The 17,921-nt window shown below is 40.0% G+C and overlaps 1 protein-coding gene across 1 annotated transcript; it reads right to left on the bottom strand.

Annotated features, from left to right (window-relative positions):
- Positions 1 to 481: 481 nt before the first annotated feature.
- kcnh4a (potassium voltage-gated channel, subfamily H (eag-related), member 4a) lies at positions 482 to 16,081 on the bottom strand. Its single transcript, XM_035654852.1, has 16 exons — positions 16,006 to 16,081; positions 9,936 to 10,169; positions 9,527 to 9,658; positions 9,250 to 9,383; positions 8,225 to 8,477; positions 7,049 to 7,206; positions 6,333 to 6,540; positions 5,726 to 5,920; positions 5,447 to 5,646; positions 3,828 to 4,077; positions 3,527 to 3,741; positions 3,347 to 3,385; positions 2,132 to 2,499; positions 1,959 to 2,038; positions 1,611 to 1,687; positions 482 to 1,468 (listed from the first exon to the last, which is right to left on the bottom strand). Exons 1-16 carry the CDS (start codon positions 16,079 to 16,081, stop codon positions 482 to 484), a joined length of 3,606 nt encoding a protein of 1,201 aa, XP_035510745.1.
- Between the last annotated feature and the right edge of the window lie 1,840 nt (positions 16,082 to 17,921).

Genomic DNA, 17,921 nt, shown 5'->3' with positions numbered 1-17,921 from the left:
TTTCAGTTTATTAGACTTTGATCTCAGTTTCTCAGTTGAATAATCAGACGAGTGTTGTAGTCTGGTTAGTTCCTCTGTGCTGTGTGTGATTAGCCTTTTGTTGTTGTACCTAACTGTAACCACTGAGTGGCGCTGCATGCCCATTGTTCATAACTTGCATTTGAAGCCAGGTTACACTGAATTGTAATGACAGCTATGAAAGTATATACAATAAATCTCCATTGTGCTAATGTCTTGCTGTGCACCTCATGACAAATATTTTATAAATATCGAAATTATCCTGTATTGAATGTGTGTGGTGCATGCATACCAGTAAGTAATCAATTTAATAAATAATTCCATACAAACATGGACACAACCCAATGTTTAAGGGTTCCAGCAGTTTGGACATTTTATTTGATGGAAACTTTACACCAAAAATCTTTAAAAGGACAATAAAATATTTTTTATCATACAGCAACACAACAAGATACTGAGGTCATCAGTGTGGGGTTTGGATTCCCTCCATGTTCAAGTGAGGTGGTTGAACTTCTCCTGTAGGAGAACTGATGCTCATACACGGAAATTCAATATTTTCTGTCCTTTCTTGATACAGTGAAGCTCTACAGTCTCTGTCTGTTACCTGCCCCAGAAGAGAACATGCAAGGGTCTGCGTGTGGTGGGTAGGACTGGATCTCACTGGCTCATTTTGCTTGGGGCAATTGATAGAGCCCTGTTGGCTTTGGTTGTGCCCTGTACATATTGAAGTGTGGACTCCTGAAGGGGCAAAAGAGCTGAAAGTAGTGTGATACTGTGGCTGGCCAGTGGGAGTGATGGAGGAATGGATGGGTGTCTGGGAGTTGGTCTGATTATGTGTGGGATCAGAGTTGGTTTGAACACTCAGAGATGGACGGGAGTAGACTGAATTTACTGGGGAACAAAGAGGGTGAGAGTTGCTCATTGTGGGAATAGAGGCATTGTAGGCCACCTGTGTGGCCTGACAAATCACTGGGAAGCTACTGAGGGCCAGGAGAGATGGACCTGCCTGGGCATGTGGGTGGGTCATGTAGGGAGAGTTTGGGGTTGTTCTGGAGGTTTGGAAGGGACCACACTGGCTCTGTAACCTGTGGGCTGTGCCCCCCTCTCTGTCAGAGCAGCATAGGTGTAAACAGGATGACATAGGACTTGAAGAGTGTAGCAGCGTGGGACTTCTGCCCTGGGAGGACATCCCGCTGCAGCCCCACACATTTCTGGCAGGGTGGCTGATTGCTTCATGATGGAGGTGCAGCCCAGTGGCAATATTTAAAGGGACATGGGGCTGCCAGTTGCTGGGAGCAGACACACTAGGACTGGGAGCCATCGGTATGCCATAGGAATATGAGGAGACTGGAGGGTTATAATGGAGCATGGCCATATGAGACGGTAAGAAGTGCATTATGTCGTGGAGCTCCTTGGCAAGGTTGGTTACTTCTTGGTTCAAGTTGCTCACCTAAAAAGACAAAGAAAAGTTGGCTGTATATGTACATCTACCTTTTAATAATTGGATATCCTTCATGGCAAGAATCAGTGGTACACTTGGAGGAAAATGATCAAGGCCTAGTTGTGTCAAAGACTACAGTTATGTTCCATACCTCTTTGTTCAGTTTGCTGATGTTCTGTCTCACTTCCTCTGTCTCCAGAAGCAGGTTAGCACTCACCTTGAACCGGTCTGAAAAAGGATGAAAAATAGAGAAATAGTTCGTCTCAGATAAAACCTTTTCACCACTTGGTATGCAATATATAATATGACATCTAATCCCAAATGAGTGGGATTATCGGTACTGGTTGAATAGAGAAATAATCAAATCTGATATTTTCCTATGCTTATTCAACATTGCATAATTTAGAGTTAAGCATCTGTGTTTTCAATCAAAATTTTTGCTGCCCCCAATCCAATATAGTTCACTTTTCATCCAGTGTACAGCTTGCAGAGACTTTACCTGCTACATTAGTCTTTGTCTCGCTCTGCTCTACATTAAATTGAAATGCGTGACCATTGTCCTCAATTCCATCCACGACCCTAGCAGAGACACAAATCAGTGTTACACAATTCTAAATAGATGCAAACTAAATTGCTGAATCATATTTGGGTAAAGCAGGATAAACAGGTTACCTGGGGCTTAGGTTCAGTGGACTAACACAAGGTAAGGATGGCATGAGCAGCTTGGCAGGCCGATGGTTCAGGCCAGAGTCAATGGTAAGCCTGGGTAAAGGAGACGGAGAGAGCTCCTCGTTGTGGAATGGCTGAGGAGAGGGGCTGCGGCCTCTACCGTCCTGAACAGGTGACCGACAGCGGCGGAGTGCACTGATGTGGCGGAGCTCCTCTCCTAACAGGGTGCTAAGGCAGGGCTGATGAACAGGGCTGCCTGCTCCTTGTAACAGAGGCACTCTCCTCTGCTGAGAGTGTCTCATGTCTTCTCCATGTTCCGCATCATCTGCCTCAATAATATAGGGTAGTTTGTGGTCCATAGAAGCATGGCCCTGAGGAGATGATAGATAGCAAATTAGGTGTTGTTGTTGACATTTAATGGAGGCTGCAAGAGTTTTAAAGTTGCAAGGATTCTTTTTTTTTTAACAATATACCCTTTATATCAGTGTATGAATAGGGCTAAAATATGCAGTAGGGAGGAGCTCAATTTAATTTCTGGTGCCAAATATGGAAAAAGAATACATATTTGTAAAGAATGCTAAATCAAAATACAAAGGGCAAAATCCAGAGCTTTCTCTTCTGAAAAGAACCAGAAACCAAGAATAGAAAACAAACAACTACAGTCTTGCTATATTAGTAAGTGAACTTTAGATGTTATTGTCATTTCTACTTTGCATTAGCATGCAAGCTGGCTAAAAAACAATCTTTCTGGGGCAAACAGTAAACCCTCATACCTTCTGGATAACAAACTGTGCACACAAACCTGAAATTAAGGAATACAGTAAAGCCTACTCTGCCTCTTATTATAAACGTGTCTCATTGATTTTGACAGTGTCATAAAGCCCCTTTTTAGGCTCCTTTTGAAAAATCATTTAGTTGGCTTGTGCACGTTAGCTTAAAGTTTAATCTCTTGATTATCAAATTAGTCTTGCTTGTTTAGTCCATTTTCCTTTCTGTTTCTTTCAGTTAGCAGCATTGTAGCTACCTTTATCTCAGCTATGTACATGCATCCAGGTAGTTAATATGCCATTTTCCACAATTACAGAACGACAACAGTTCTATGTTTTCAGAAAAGCAGACTAATGCCTTGTGATGTAAATACAGATTTTCATTTAACTGATTGCCAGATGAATCACACAGATCAGAGCTGAAGTAATTACCTCAGTGATGCACACATACCTGAGACAGCCGAGAAGACCATGGAAACTTTTTTATTCCCTGGAGATATTGAAGTTAATTAACAAGGGATTACACACACATTCTATATTTGGTGGCAAATTACAGGTATGTTGTTAATGAGCAAAGAAATTAGTCAATTGTAATTTCAGTCTGTCTTTGCAGTGTTTTCCACTTTCTTACGTCAGCTTCACTGCCCTCTCTCAAGTTGTAGGTGAGGTTGTGGTGGATGTCAGAGCTGAACCGGCTGCCATATTCTGGATACAGCCCGAGGACATCCCTCAAAGCCCTGACACTGATGTACTGCAAGTCACAGTAGGTCAGCGCCTTCACGTCTGCATTCGTCTTGATCACCTGGTCATTTTCTGGAAGGTCGGCCCCAATGAGGTCACCTTTGCCTGTAGGGATTGTTGATTATAACGAGGGGTTACAACAAGGTGCAATGAGTAAGAGATGAAATGTTTCACACTTGGTGCACACTGACCCAGGATGGCTAGGACCATGCCATCTTTCAGAACCTCCAGAGAACCCGAGCAGACAAAATAGTTGGCTTGTAGGGCATCTCCGTGGCGTATAAGGTATTCCCCTGGAGCACAAAAGGAGGTCTTGATGTGCAGGGAGAGGGAGCGCAGACACCCTCTGCTAGCTCGCTCAAATACAGGCAGCTGCAGGATGTCTTTGTTCAGATGCATGGCGATGTCAGCTCGTAGTTCATCTGGGAAGTCATGCAGCAGCTAAGACAGAGAGAGGACAGGACAGAGTAAATAAGACTTCAATCATCATTACAATGCATTTGGTAGAGAAATGCATCTGCTACACTGTTTCAGGAGTTACAAATATCCCCAACCTCTCTGAATGATATCACTATCTCATTTTAGTGATGGACAAATAAAGACGCTACCCATTGACAAGATGCTTTTACACAAAACCGTATGCACAGACATCCATGAAAAGCATCCGCATCAGTACAACAGGAGCAATCTGACTCATCTGTCAGTGTCGCACTGGATCTGGTCAGTACTACATGTATGCACTTAGAAGTGTTTTGCTGGCAAGTATTGCCTAATACACTAACAACATAGACACCTCTTTAAGTTAGACGAAAATACAGTTGAAGCTTAAAAAGATGCTTCTTCTAAAAACTTGTAGACAGTTAACAGCTGCATTAGTTAAAATTGTGTGTGCATCTATTCTGTCAAACAGATGTGAGACAGACAACCGAAAAACATGGCAGAAAGACATCTGTTGTAAGCCGGGTGCAGGAATGAAAACCCATCCCTGCTGTTTTATGTAGATTTTAGCCACTTTCAGCTTATAGTTTTGGTTGTTCAGTCCACACATCAACTGAGTATGGCTGAAACCCAGATATTGAAGCAGGAACCAAACCAGAGTTGAAAGGCAAGCAAATAAATCGGTGGAATACTCATGTTACTCTATTTCAGGAAAAACGTCACTTGGTGCTTTAATTGAAGACTTTAACTTGGAACTTGGACATTTCTGCCTTGAGTTACTGATACTTTAATTAGCCTTAAATATCTCAATACTTGGTCCACTACTGCTAAATACAAGACCAGGAAAAAAAAAGGTTGATGCACTAACATGATGTGCCAAGCTGCTCAGTAAAAACAAACATGAGGTGTTAAAGCCAGCACTTCATCAGAAACTAGCGACTGTGTCTGTTACCTTCTACAGTGAATTAATTATCTACAGATGGTGGTGGCGAGGGTGTTAATGACTATTCTCTCTATTTCAACTCCTGCTTTTGTAATTACAGGGAACTTCTCCTGGATCGGTTCTGGTATTGTTACCGAAGTTCTATTTGCAACAACGTGCAGTCTACTTAAGGAAATGGAATAAGACTCCAGAGAATTTGAGGTGACCCACATTGTAAGGATGACATTTCTGAGTGTATCTAGCACCCACACAAAAAGATTTTTTTTCTTCACGAAAAAGAAATTTCTGCAGCCCACATATAAGACAGTTCACATACAGTAGAGTTGCTCATTAAAAAGAGATTCACTTCAACAGAAACAACTCTTATTAAGGCTTAAATACTCACAATACAACCATGAGAACACTACTAATTTGTGAATCTTAACCCACCTCATTGGCGTTGATGCCATTGTTGACTGACCAGGTGGCCTGAAAGTACTCCAGCATCCTCTGCTTCAGCTGCTGAGGTAGCCGATGCACACGGATGAAGTCCTTGAGATCCTTCATCCGGGTGTGGTAGAGAGAGCGCCGTGAGTACATGCGCTGGATGATGGCTGTTACGTTGCCGAAGACCACTGCGTGCATCAGGGCTGGAGGTGCAAGAGGGAGGAACATTATGATATCCACAGAAGATTAATCAACATTCTGGAAATTTTTCAGTTGACTCACCGCCCATTAGCATAATGCAGATTGAGAAGATTTTCTCAGCATCTGTATTGGCACACACATTGCCAAACCCGACACTGGTAAGGCTACTGAGGGTGAAGTAGAGAGAGGCAATATAGGCGCTAGGAATGGAGGGCCCACCCATGGTGCTGTTGATGTATGGTTTCTCTAGGCGCTTTCCCAACTCCTGAAGCCAACCTGGTGGATGACGTCAGAAAATGGCATTAGAAGACTAATGTGGGAGTCTTAGGTGACTTAATGTATTGTAGAGAAGTAGTCTTAGTCAGCTTCAGAGGATGACCTACCTCCTTTGTTAGGTAATATGATGGGTATTGAGTGATATAATCTAGAATACATTATATTTCTGGTGATATAATGGAATTACTCTGTGATCTACACTTCCTCTAGAGGAGACAGGCTAGTGGTTGAAATGATGCTGAAGCATTCAGGCATTCAAGCGTGACTAGCAGTACTGACCCATTGGGGTTGCCATGAGAGACACTAAAAATGTCTCAGGAAAGCTTAATGAGTAAGGAAGAACATTATACTCGTGATTCAGTGATGTTGGAGCTGTCAAACACACACAGACACGCACACACAAAGTGCTCACCTATGTCCCAGGTAACAGGGTCACTGCTTTCTATCTCCTTGCGCCCGATGACATACCAGACACATGCCATCCAGTGAGCCAGCAGAGCAAACACAGACATGAGCAGGGTCAGGACCACAGCGCTGTACTGGGAGTAGCGGTCCAGTTTCTGTAACAGGCGCAGCAGACGTAGCAGACGAAACGTCTTCAACAAGTGCACCAGTGAGGCCTGGACGAGGAGAGCAGAACACACATCATTTTGTGTCACTATTACTACACTAACTACACTACAATTTTAGTTCACTTTTGCTCTGTTATATAAATTCATTAATATGACCTGTGGCCCATCCTCTTTTCTCTTCTAACCTTGATACTGTGTCTTTTAATAGTCTCTACTGAGAAACACTTTTTAACTGGACTCATTTTCAACAAAACCAAAACTGCAGTTACAGAGATGTCTTTGTGTGTCAGCTGAGGCCTTTGGCAAAGTAAGACTAATCCATGAGAAGTACTAGTGTTTATCTGGAGAATAGAACTGAAGTGAGCAGGCAAACAAGGATGCTCAGTGAAGTGGCTGAATGTAGAGGGATAATCATTTCCAGTCCAATGCTCTGGGGGAATAACACTACTAAAACTGACACATTAGTGACTGGTCTTTAAATTGGTGCTCTTAAAAAGACAGTAAAGTATAAAACCTAGCATAGTATACTTCAAGATATGTAAAACAACAATCTTACCACTGTGATGTTGAAAGCATAGAGAAGGTCAAAGGGCAAAGCTGCGATCAGATCCACAAAGAACCAAGTGGTGCAGTAATGGAGATAGATGGATCGGGCGTCGTACACTACCTGACCTGACTGACTCACATAGGTGGTGCGGAAATTCAGGATAATATCTGAAAAGCAGCAGTGAAAACAGAAGCAAAGGACATTTATCACAAAAAAGAAATAATAAGTAAAAAGGCCTAAAATGGGGAGTTCAATAGGACTATAGGTCAGGTACATACAAAAATAATTTATAAGTAAATGAATTAGTAATAAACACTTCAGAATTATAAAATAGGTGTTTCATTTGTAGCTCACTAGGGAAAGGAGTGAAATGAAAAACAAGTATAAATGATCTTTAAAATTAATAGAAAATTGAAAACAAGAAAAACTTTTTCTAGCTCTACATGGATGATTATTAGCATTAGCAGTATTTCCATAGTATCTTAACGTATGACTCAATTTATATAATACATCCCTGACCCCTAACTTTTTCCTTGAAAAGGCAAGCTTTTCTTTTGTTTATTGCAATACGATTGAATATAGAGAGCATGTGAATGTAAATGAAACTGGATCAGGGACAAGCATTTGACATTTAGCATTACTCCACTCTAAATGGATAGATAGAGAAACAGTGTGTGATACCAGGTGAGTTCATTTCGAGCATGAACATCCCTGTCTGTCCCTAGATGAAAACTTGTTGAAAGAGAGGAAGTCAGCCTCATAACAGATGTGCTATCACACTTCCTTTAGAGGAAAAGTGGGATGAAGTGAGAGAAATCTAATTATGATTGGTAACCTGGGGCAACAGAGACACCCTGAGTGGGCGAGAAAAGGTAGGAGGTTTAGTTATGTGTTAGCCATTGCCAAGGAAACCACTGCAGCTGCACTGGAAAATATATTTTATTCTTCATTTAAACTGAACATTGTTGTCTCTGCATAACACTGCTCAAGATGCTTATACATAAAGGTCAGATGGTGTGCAGCATGCAATCAGTGTAGGAGATGTTACTTTAAAATTATAGTGGTACAAGCTACCAATTATCTCACTGAAAAAAGAATACAATCGCCTACTATCTGGAGAAAGACTTTTGTTTTGTGGAAGTTGGTTACAAGTTCTAGTTCAAATCAAATATGAATATATCGTACCGAGTATGAAGAGCATCTCTACTGCTATATCACTGCCAATAGTGCTGCGACTGACAAGTGAGTGATGGTCACCGCCCTCATCATGATTGACAAAGCAGATGTCATAAGGCACAGCAACAGCAACATAGAAGGTCGCCAGTAGAATTAGCCAGTCCCATAGGGCCTTGGAGATGCTGTAGTGTAGCAGGATGAAACGGGACTTCTTCACCGCTGCGACCTTGTACTCAGGTAGAGACGGTTTCTGAAACACGCTCTGAAAGACATGGCACATACAAATCACATACAAATCCTGAAAGCATCACAAAAAATTGAACACTGAAAAATGGAAAGTATGAGATTTTAATCTGCAGAGCTCTCACTGATTTCCTGCTGACTCGACACAGTTGGAGAGAGGAAGCTCATTTTATAAACTTACTTAATCTTACAAATATGAAGTGCTTGGGTTATATTTACAGCCACCTTGAATCCTGAAACCAAATTTTAGAATGAAAAAGGACAAATAATGTGAATTTTCTTCAGTCTATGGAGGCAGTGCTTGCATGCAGTAATTAGCTCAGCATGAAACACTGAGGGTAGCCAGTAAACCTGCTTATGATCATCCATCTTCATCGTCATCACCATCATCATAACATTTTGAATCCATTTTGTATAGATTTGAATAAACAAGTTTTGAGCAGACCAGGCAGTTTCCAGTACAACAATATTGCATATCTTTTGACAGTAATTGTAAAAAATATTTGGTAGAAAAACAAAAATTTGTGATGAATTAATTAATTGGAATATTATTTAAAAAGACCTGACTACATTGCCTGGCGAATACCACAACTGGAGCAGCCCTTGATTAAAATGTCATCTGTATTTACATGATAAATCATGTAAAAGTTTAGCTATTAAGAGAGCAAATGCTTTTATTTCAAGGAAAGTTGCCAAACGTCACTTAGCAATAATCAATGAGGACATATTGAGACTCGTACTGTATGTATATGGTAGGTCTGATGATCTTTAAGCCAGGAGTTAGCACTCACATTGGTCAGCTTCCTCTTGCCCCGCTTGGTGAACAGGTTGGTCATTTGGTGCAGAATAGTCCTTCCCCTCTCTCGAGCTTGGGAAAAGTGTGAGCGATTTCTCTTCCTGCTCTGGTGAGCAGCCTCTGACATACCTGTGAGCAAAAAAAACACACACGTCTTCCATTTGGCTTTAAATTGTATGAAGGATAATGGCAAACTGACATTTTGAAGATGATATAGTCTAAATTAATGTGGGACTGTTAACAGTTATTAAATGCATGTAGCCAGGCCTCACCTTCTCCTTGGCTGAAGTGATGACTTTTCCCATATGATTCACTGACATCTTTGAAGGATAAGAGGAACAGCACCACCTCACCTTTCTCATTTTTAATTGGCACAATATCCAGGAGGCACCAAAATGAATTTCCTGAGGATATTAAAAAGTTATTACTTTGAGATTATCCAGCAATACAGCTATACAGCTTCTTACCCCCAAAATGATGATTGGATTTCTATTAAAAAAACTTTTATTGTAACGTCTCACCTCATCTCTTCTGTATGTGTTCTGAAATTGCTTTCCTTAAAAATAACTGTCCTCACAATGATAGATTCAGGCCATCATCACAATTTTTCACGTGTACTTTTTTAGGACACAAAAGTAGGAGTGCATGCCCGCTCAACATCTGGGTGAATATGATTCTCACCATTTTTCCTATAGAAGCAGACTTCTCCCTGGTACTCCTGCTGGCCCTCCAGAGCTTTGTCAACCTGCTGGATCACACTCTCGGTGGTCTCGGCTCCATGGAGGAAGCTGCAGGTACAAGTTTTCTGCATCACCTCAGTCCGAACAAAGCCGGTCAGCTCACAAAATCCATCAGAGCAGTACACAATGGGGTAACCATAACGACCCTGAGCATTTCCCAGTAGGAAGTTACTGTCTGCAAGGGAAATAAAAGAGGTTGGAGGTAAAGCTTCTGTGTGACACTGGTAAATGAAATAGACTGATTGAGCACTGAGGCAATATTCTGTGGTTTTCTAACTGCACAGCTGTGACACAGCTTGAGATAGCTGCAGCTCTGAAAATATGACATTCAGACAAGGCGACCAGCAGGTTCTTTGGTTGACTCTTCTCTTTCCCCATCTTCCTCTACATACTTCTCTCCAGATTTGATTCATTTGTTGATGCAGCAACAGAAAACAACTTTTTTTATCTGAGTCATTCTATTTGCTTTCAGCTCAGAGCTTCCGAAATAGTCCAGTGTACATCAGAGCGGCCTTTGAAGTAAGCTGGTGGTGTGTATGAAGTCTAAGGATATATGCAGGGGCCCAGCTGGCTCCATGGGGGACCAGTGCCTCAGTGAGGCTTTGGCCCTTAATTAGCATGTGAGGCATGTTTTCATCCTGCCACCAGTTGTGCAATAGATTTAGTATATATATATACACACACACACACACACACACACACACACACACACACAATTGAGAACAATGTCATTCATCCATCCATTTTCTGACACTTATCCAGGGGCCAGGTTAGGGTGGCAGCACCGTTTTACAACTCCTCCTGAGACATCCCAAGGAGTTCCCAAGCCAGATGAGATAAATAATGATCCAGTGTGTTTTGGGTCTAGCCCGGGATAAGGCTGGAAAACCTCCAAAGGAGTTTTTCTTCATACTTACCACTTACACTGCTTACACTCAGTGGTCACTTTATGTACACCTAACTAGCAGTGCCTATTAAATTACAACAGTCCTGTTTTTTTAGGATGAATAGTTATGTATTGTTATGTGAGTATGGGCTAAATGACAAAAACAAGATGAATCAACCTCTCTAAAACCATTAAAACAAAAACTAAACATTAGAACCTTCATGAAGGTTCGATTTATTTCAAGACTGTTGTATTAGACTGGATTAGTTTCGGCTTTGTGTACCTAATAAACTTCCAGTCGCCAGGCAACCAGACGAGACTCCAGGCAGTTACTGGTTCCGATCAAGAAATACCCTGACACATAAAGCCATATTGTTGTTTTTTACATAGGCAATTGATAAGAAAGTATTAATTAGGAGTATTCTGGTACATGGACAGAGACAGTTTAGCTGTTTCCGTTTCCAGTCTTTGTGCTAAGTTAGGTGGCTGCTAGTGGTAGCATTCACAATTTTTACCGTGACAATGCTATCAATCTCCTCAACTTATAGCATGAAAATAAATAAGCATATTCCCCAAAAGTGTAATTCACCTAAAGCTCCAATGTGTAAGAGCCGGCAGAGCAAGAGCTTCTGGAGGAATAAACACCCGTAGTCACACCAGATTCTGCTCTGATCCTCCGGTGGGAGGAGAGATCAGAGTTTATATTTTAACTTTGGGGATTCAAAAGTGGATTTATCTTCACTCTAGCTTCTCAACCTGTCTGCAGCGAGCAGTGGTAATACTATTTCATATTTATACAGAGACCATGTGGCCAGGAATTACACATTGCACCTTTAAAGATGTTTCAGACAAATTAGCAAGTAGACCTAGTTAGTTAAAAGCTGTTATTAAAGATTGATTCCTTATTCCTGCAACAAAAAACATCTCATGGACCAAGAAAACATTTTTCTTTCACACACAGCTCAGAGCCATATTTTAACAAAAACTTTAATATTCAGTTGTTACATAACAGTACATGCTCCCTCAGGACAAGAGAGAGAATATTTCTGCATCTGAAGGATACTTTTATGCCTGAGAAATAATGGTGGACATGAAGATCTTTGTGAAATCAATTCTGACAGATACTTGAAAATGAAAGCCTTGCTTGAAAAGAGAAACACCATTAAACATTGCTGCTCACTGCTGGAACACTGAAGAGTCATTTTAGGGCATATCTTGTAGATGATGAAGTAGAAGAAAATAATCATGAAACTGCAATTCCACAAAGCACTGAAGTTAAGCTGCAAGATGTTGCATGCAATGGAGCGAGCATTTTGTAATGAGTAAAAAAAAAAAGCCTACCTAATTTAATCCGTTCCTTATGAGCTGCAGAATGATTAAAACTAAAGTGTATGGGGTCATGCAGTGTTAATTTTAAAGAGAGACAACAGCAAAATCTCGCCATCATCAGAGTCCACTGAATGGTCTTGATTTCATTTATTCATTCAGTTGGTCTCTGAATGAATGTGGATTAAATTTCCAACAGGCATCTTTGACTATGCTGCAAAAACACTATAATGATGATATATTTGCAAAGACAACAATGAACACCTGCACTGCAGCTAGTTTTAATGAGAGTGATGCTTTGTTTTTTTCCCCTAAACCTAGAAAAGTAAACACTTACAGATAGTATCACAGTTTGTTCAGATGCATGCAGTTATAGATTCAGCTGATCCATTTTATGTGATTTTGAAACCCAAAAATTAATTACTAAGCAGGCATCAAGGGGGTGTTAGTGTGTGTTTGTTCCAAAGGAAAGGACATGCAATTAGTAATGTGTAAATATATTCTACCTGGTTAAGTGTGCAGTTTCTCTCACAAGAAACTAAATTAAGATCTTTTCCAAGCTCGTGTTGCCATAGCAATTTATGTAGAAAAAAAACAAAAAACATATGGCAATCTTGCAATTTGCATCTACGGGGTTGCCAAGGCACTGTGCCCTCTGAAACACAGATGTAGCCAATAAAGTATCTGCAATATTAGCCTCATTCTGATTCTTATTCACTGCATTTGGCAGATTTGAATTACTCTAATTGCTAAAGTGCTTACAGCATGAACAACCAAGGATTTGGTGAAGATAAATTAACTCCTCAGCTAAAACTGAAGCCCTTTAAACCCATTGTGCAGATTTCCTTCAATTACCTGATCACCTACTCACATCAATTTGATCAATATTGATGCAAATCAGTCAGATTCCTGTATCAACTGTAAGGTTCATTAACGAAGATACGTCTTCCCTCACATTTCTTACCACCAAATGTTGGGTCCTGTCTCTAAATCCACTCTTTCCTCTCCCTCAGCCTGTTTCTATGGATCCATGTTATTCAAGAGGACAATATGGTTCACACTGACAGCCATCAAAGTCTGTCTGGCCAAAGAATTGTGCGAGTGAAACTTACCCACAGTGATTTCTTGCCAGTAAATGCTCATGCCTAAGTCTAGATAGAGATAAATGATGTAGTGAATCATACTTTAATAAAAGAATTTCAATTTCTTCGTCACTGAATCACTTTTATCCTTGTTATATCACCAGTTCTACTGGGCGTTCTCCTATTTGCTTCCTTTCAGTGAAATTGCAGTCACTCATACACAATAATTATTGTCACTAATTATTGATGACAGCACTTATGACAAGGAATGCAATTCCAACACCTACGAGGCAATTAGCAGAAGAGGCTGTCGACAAGGAGGGTAAAAAAAACAACCTGGTACTGTACAATTATAACACTGACACAATTAAAAATCTAGATCTATGAAACACTTGACCCCGGAGTCAACTGTAAAGTAAAGAAATAAATATTATTATTGATATCATAAATGATACTCTAAAGTCTCTAAATGAATAATATAATTGTTTCTGCTTTCAAAGAGGATGATGGAGCAAGACCTCTGATGACATTTGACTGGCTCTTGGCCTATGCATAATTCATATTAATTAATTTCCCTGCTCACATATCAGGGTCATGTGAATACCACCTCCATTCCCCTGAGCCCCGCTTTAATTCACATTCACACAGTGGGCATTTGTATTATTTCCTATCAAGATTTGAGTCGAAATAGACTTTCAGCTCTGCCCTTATCCCCTTGTCTTCCATCACGCAGAAAGGCTTTCAATTCAACCGAGACAGAGATTCAAGGCAGTTCTTATACTGAATAGTGCTCTGCTCTCAAACCATCTCTTGTCAGTTGGCCTCTTCACCTCCCACTCAGCGACTTGATCAATCCACACACTTGTACATCTGGTACAGTATTGTGGCAGCTCAGAGAGAAAATGTCTGCTGTGCTGATGTGTGTACAGTTTGTGCAAGTCTATACATGTGTGACTGTCTCATACAGAAAGCGAGAGAAAGGCGATGTGAAGAAGGGATGGACGATGTGTGTGAGAGAGAGATTGGGAGATGCAGACAGAGATGGTGCCATCACTCTGAATTTGTGAATTTGTTAAGTTGTAAAGGACATGCACAGTCTGACCCATACACACACTCTCTCACACCTTTCATCATGTTCTTGAAAGAGCTGTCCAGCGCCTGCTGATGACTTTCTACTTTGATTCTGAGGCATGGTGCACACTAACAGACTTGGACTGGCAGGAGCAAAGCATAAATGAACATAATAAATGAACACTCATTGCTGTTGAAGCATGAAGATAAACAACCACCTTCTAACTGTTAGGCTCTATGTTATACAATAACACAGACCAGCATTGTTAATGCATGTTAAGGTCGGTGAGTGTGTATCTGAGTGCATCTACTATTATATTCAGGTGCCGCAAAAAGGTTATGTTAAAAGTTGAGTTAAAAAGAATTAATAAAACAAGGAAACTCCAAATAGGAAAGTAATGTTGTGGAACCACTTTGGATTTGATGTGTTTTTTAAAGTTGAATTTACATTTTTGGAGTTATTAAAAGTTGATATCTGTATACAGATATCTGCAAGATTTGTAGAAAAATAACAGTAAAAAAGGCAAAAGTAGTAGAGTAAAATTTGTAAAATTATTAAAGTAAGATTTGTTTTTTCAGGTCTCAAATGTTTTGTGTTTCATTTGTTTTAGTATTAAGTATAATTCTGTAATTATCTTTAGTCTGTGCTTGCTGGTGGAATCACATAATTATTAAATGAGTGAAACTGTGCTGAAAGATTGAGACGTCTATTTTCAGCAGCAACAATTTCCACTAAAATATGAACACCTCCGTTGCCTCATATGCATGCACCTTGCATTTTGTTGCGCCTCTCCTGCCACCTTACCACCATGTTCCCTACGCACAGTACCAAAATGATGTACAAAGCAAATATCAAATTCAGTAAAAAAACAAACAAAATGCAATTGTCTGTCCTGCCACAAAAAGTTATTGAAGGTTTTAAAGTGTAATGTTGAAGAAGAATATGTGAGAAACAGGTTAAAAACTGCTGAAAACATGCAGAAATTCCCAGGCAAGAGTGTGGATAAAGTATTATTTATTCAGTAGATTTTGAATTGGAGGAAAGATAACAAACGTAAGTTCTACAGCCTTTAATATTGCTGTTGAAAGATACCATTTAATATTTCTTTGTTTGTTCATTTTAAAGGGAGAACTTGACTGAAAAAATCTCAACAAGTGGCTCATCGGTTCCATTATATCATCCTAGAAGGACTCCATTTCTAGTTCTGGTTTACTGTCATAAGTTGCACTCTTATAATTGGATCTCACTACTTTTGACACATTTGTCGACAGAGGTGTTTTTCAGTGCCAGTCACAATCCTAAAGTGGGTTACAAAAAAGCCAGAGGCTAAAATCCTAAAAGCTACAGTGGGCTTAGCTGGTAGACTTCAAAACTGAGACACATTTCTTTTTCTGATTTTAATTTAATAATGTGTATCTCTAAAGAAAAAGTTTAAAACACAGTGACTACCATTTAGTTTTTTTTTTGTCTGTCTCACAAATAACATTTAACCTGCAATCCTACTGCCTATTAACATTAACATATGCAATGTAGTAATTCTTTACTTAATTTTTTTAAAATTTAATTAATTTTCTTTTTACAAATCATACAAGACTATTTGCTAGGTCAATTGTAGGGTACAAAATAAACATAAAAATATACTTACGAGTGCCATCAAAGTGGTTTGCAATGGTGTCCAAGAAGGTGTTTTGTGGTGCAAGGAGGCCCTTCATCACAGGCATCTTGTATTATATTAAGATAAGGCTTCAGACTCGCAGACTACAGTTCCCATTAGTTTGTCGCCATTCCCCAAAGAGAACCTGAAAGAAAACCACGGCCGTGCCTGCTTTCAACTCCTCCACAACGTTTGAATGGAGTGCAAGTTGTTTCTATGCTATGTTGTCCAAAAAAACCCACTAACTTGCATCACACAGAAATATCATTTGTTCTTCGTAAGAGAGCTCGCAGATGTTGTTGTTCTCTAAAGCTTCTCTCTCAGTATTGAGTCAAGAGCTTTTCGGATTCAGTTGCGCATCCCTCTGCTCTCAGCACTACTCCAGTATCACAGCGAAGCCTCAGCTTCTCTTCCCTCAGCCTAACTCCACTCACCATGGTTCCTGCCATCTCTGAGTCCCTTGCCTCTCTCTCTCTCCCTCCCTCTGTCTCTCATACAAAAGCCTGTACCATCCCCCTTTCCGCACACAGTGTATTTATTAGTTATCTCTCTCACCTTCTCTCTTTCTCATACAAAATGTGCATCCACCTACTTCTTACTCCCCAGAGAAGTTATTAGAAATCACTTCATCATCTCTCTACCTCTGTGTCTTTCCTAAAGCTCCTTATTGCGAGAAGATGCTGCTTTGTTGCCTGTCGAATCATTAATATGTTGTCCAGAAGGAGTGTATATTTTGACTTTTCTTCTGCTTTTCAATGGATGCATAGAGGTCAGAGGTCAGGTTGAAAAAAAAAACAGCCGTTCTGAATAATGATTCACTGTCTGGCTCAATGACACTACAGTAAATCCACTGCTAAGCCTGATGTCGTCAGCAGCTTGAATGATCGATCAGCCTGCTGTCTGTTTCACCACATATAACACATTTACTTTGCTACCTATAGGGTACATAAACAAATACCCACACACAAACACACTGATAGTTGCTGTAGTATAAGACAATGTACAGGCACACACCCACTGATGGCATTTCTAAAGAAAAACACACACTGGTTCTTGTATACCCCTTTCAATTAGCACTTTTCTCCACATTCCAGATGGGCGTGTAAAGCTGGTGTGCACAATCACACATCCACTGAGACCTGACATTTCTTAAATGCATAGGTGATTAAAATCTTATCCATGAAAAGGTAGAAAAACGAGCCTATTAAAAATGGTGTTAGTTTTCACATCAAAGGAATTTTAGTTTGAACTGAAACATATTTGGTCACATACTGATCCACATAAGAGTCATTTTGTTAGATTTAAAGTACGTTTAAAGCCAACAGAGGCAGTAATATAATAACTATGGTAAAATAAGTTGAGACAAGGTGTTGCTCAGCAGTAGTCCTACTTCGCAATGTGTCGTAGCTGCAGATCCTTCATAACTGAGTTCCCAGTCAGACAGCTGTCTAAAACAATCTGGCTCGCCTTAATTTGAATTCACTGCAATTTCAAACTGCATTGTGCAAAATAAAATAATTTCTGCTCTCATAGGGATTAGTGGAAGGTCCAGGAAAGGAAAATCAATAAAAATGTACCCCAAAAAAACAAACACAAACATGTGTGTAAGTGTGGGTATCATGCAGTAGCTACATGATACTATGATAGATACTTTGTTCAGGAACGTTTCCACAACAGCTACAGTAATCCCAGATTCTCAATAATTTTCTACAATGTGTAGTTGTTGATTATTTTATCCATTTACCCTGTGGACATGAACGGAAAGTTTCATTCAGCATCATAAAGCACGCCCAAGCAGAAACTAGTCTTTGTTAGTTTGGTCTATTCAACATGAAAATCGTGATTATTTTCAAATTTAAAAAGCAGATTTTAAAACACAAAGGTGCTATTTCAGACATCTGAGAGGA

This window comes from Morone saxatilis, unplaced genomic scaffold (assembly GCF_004916995.1).
Source record: "Morone saxatilis isolate NCDOM2014 unplaced genomic scaffold, NCSU_SB_2.0 Contig14, whole genome shotgun sequence".
Taxonomy (NCBI): domain Eukaryota; kingdom Metazoa; phylum Chordata; class Actinopteri; family Moronidae; genus Morone; species Morone saxatilis.
The sequence above is the reverse complement of the archived record's forward strand: the minus strand, read 5'-3'. Positions and strand labels throughout refer to the sequence as shown.

Bases quoted from the DNA above. Each gene is read 5' to 3' on its own strand.
- kcnh4a (XM_035654852.1), bottom strand. From the start codon at position 16,081: ATGCCTGTGATGAAGGGCCTCCTTGCACCACAAAACACCTTCTTGGAC. The intron at 7,207-8,224 runs GTACGATATATT...GCTGCTTTTCAG, and splicing joins AGAGATGCTCTTCATACTCG to ATATTATCCTGAATTTCCGC. The intron at 3,742-3,827 runs GTCAGTGTGCAC...CAATCCCTACAG, and splicing joins CATGGTCCTAGCCATCCTGG to GCAAAGGTGACCTCATTGGG.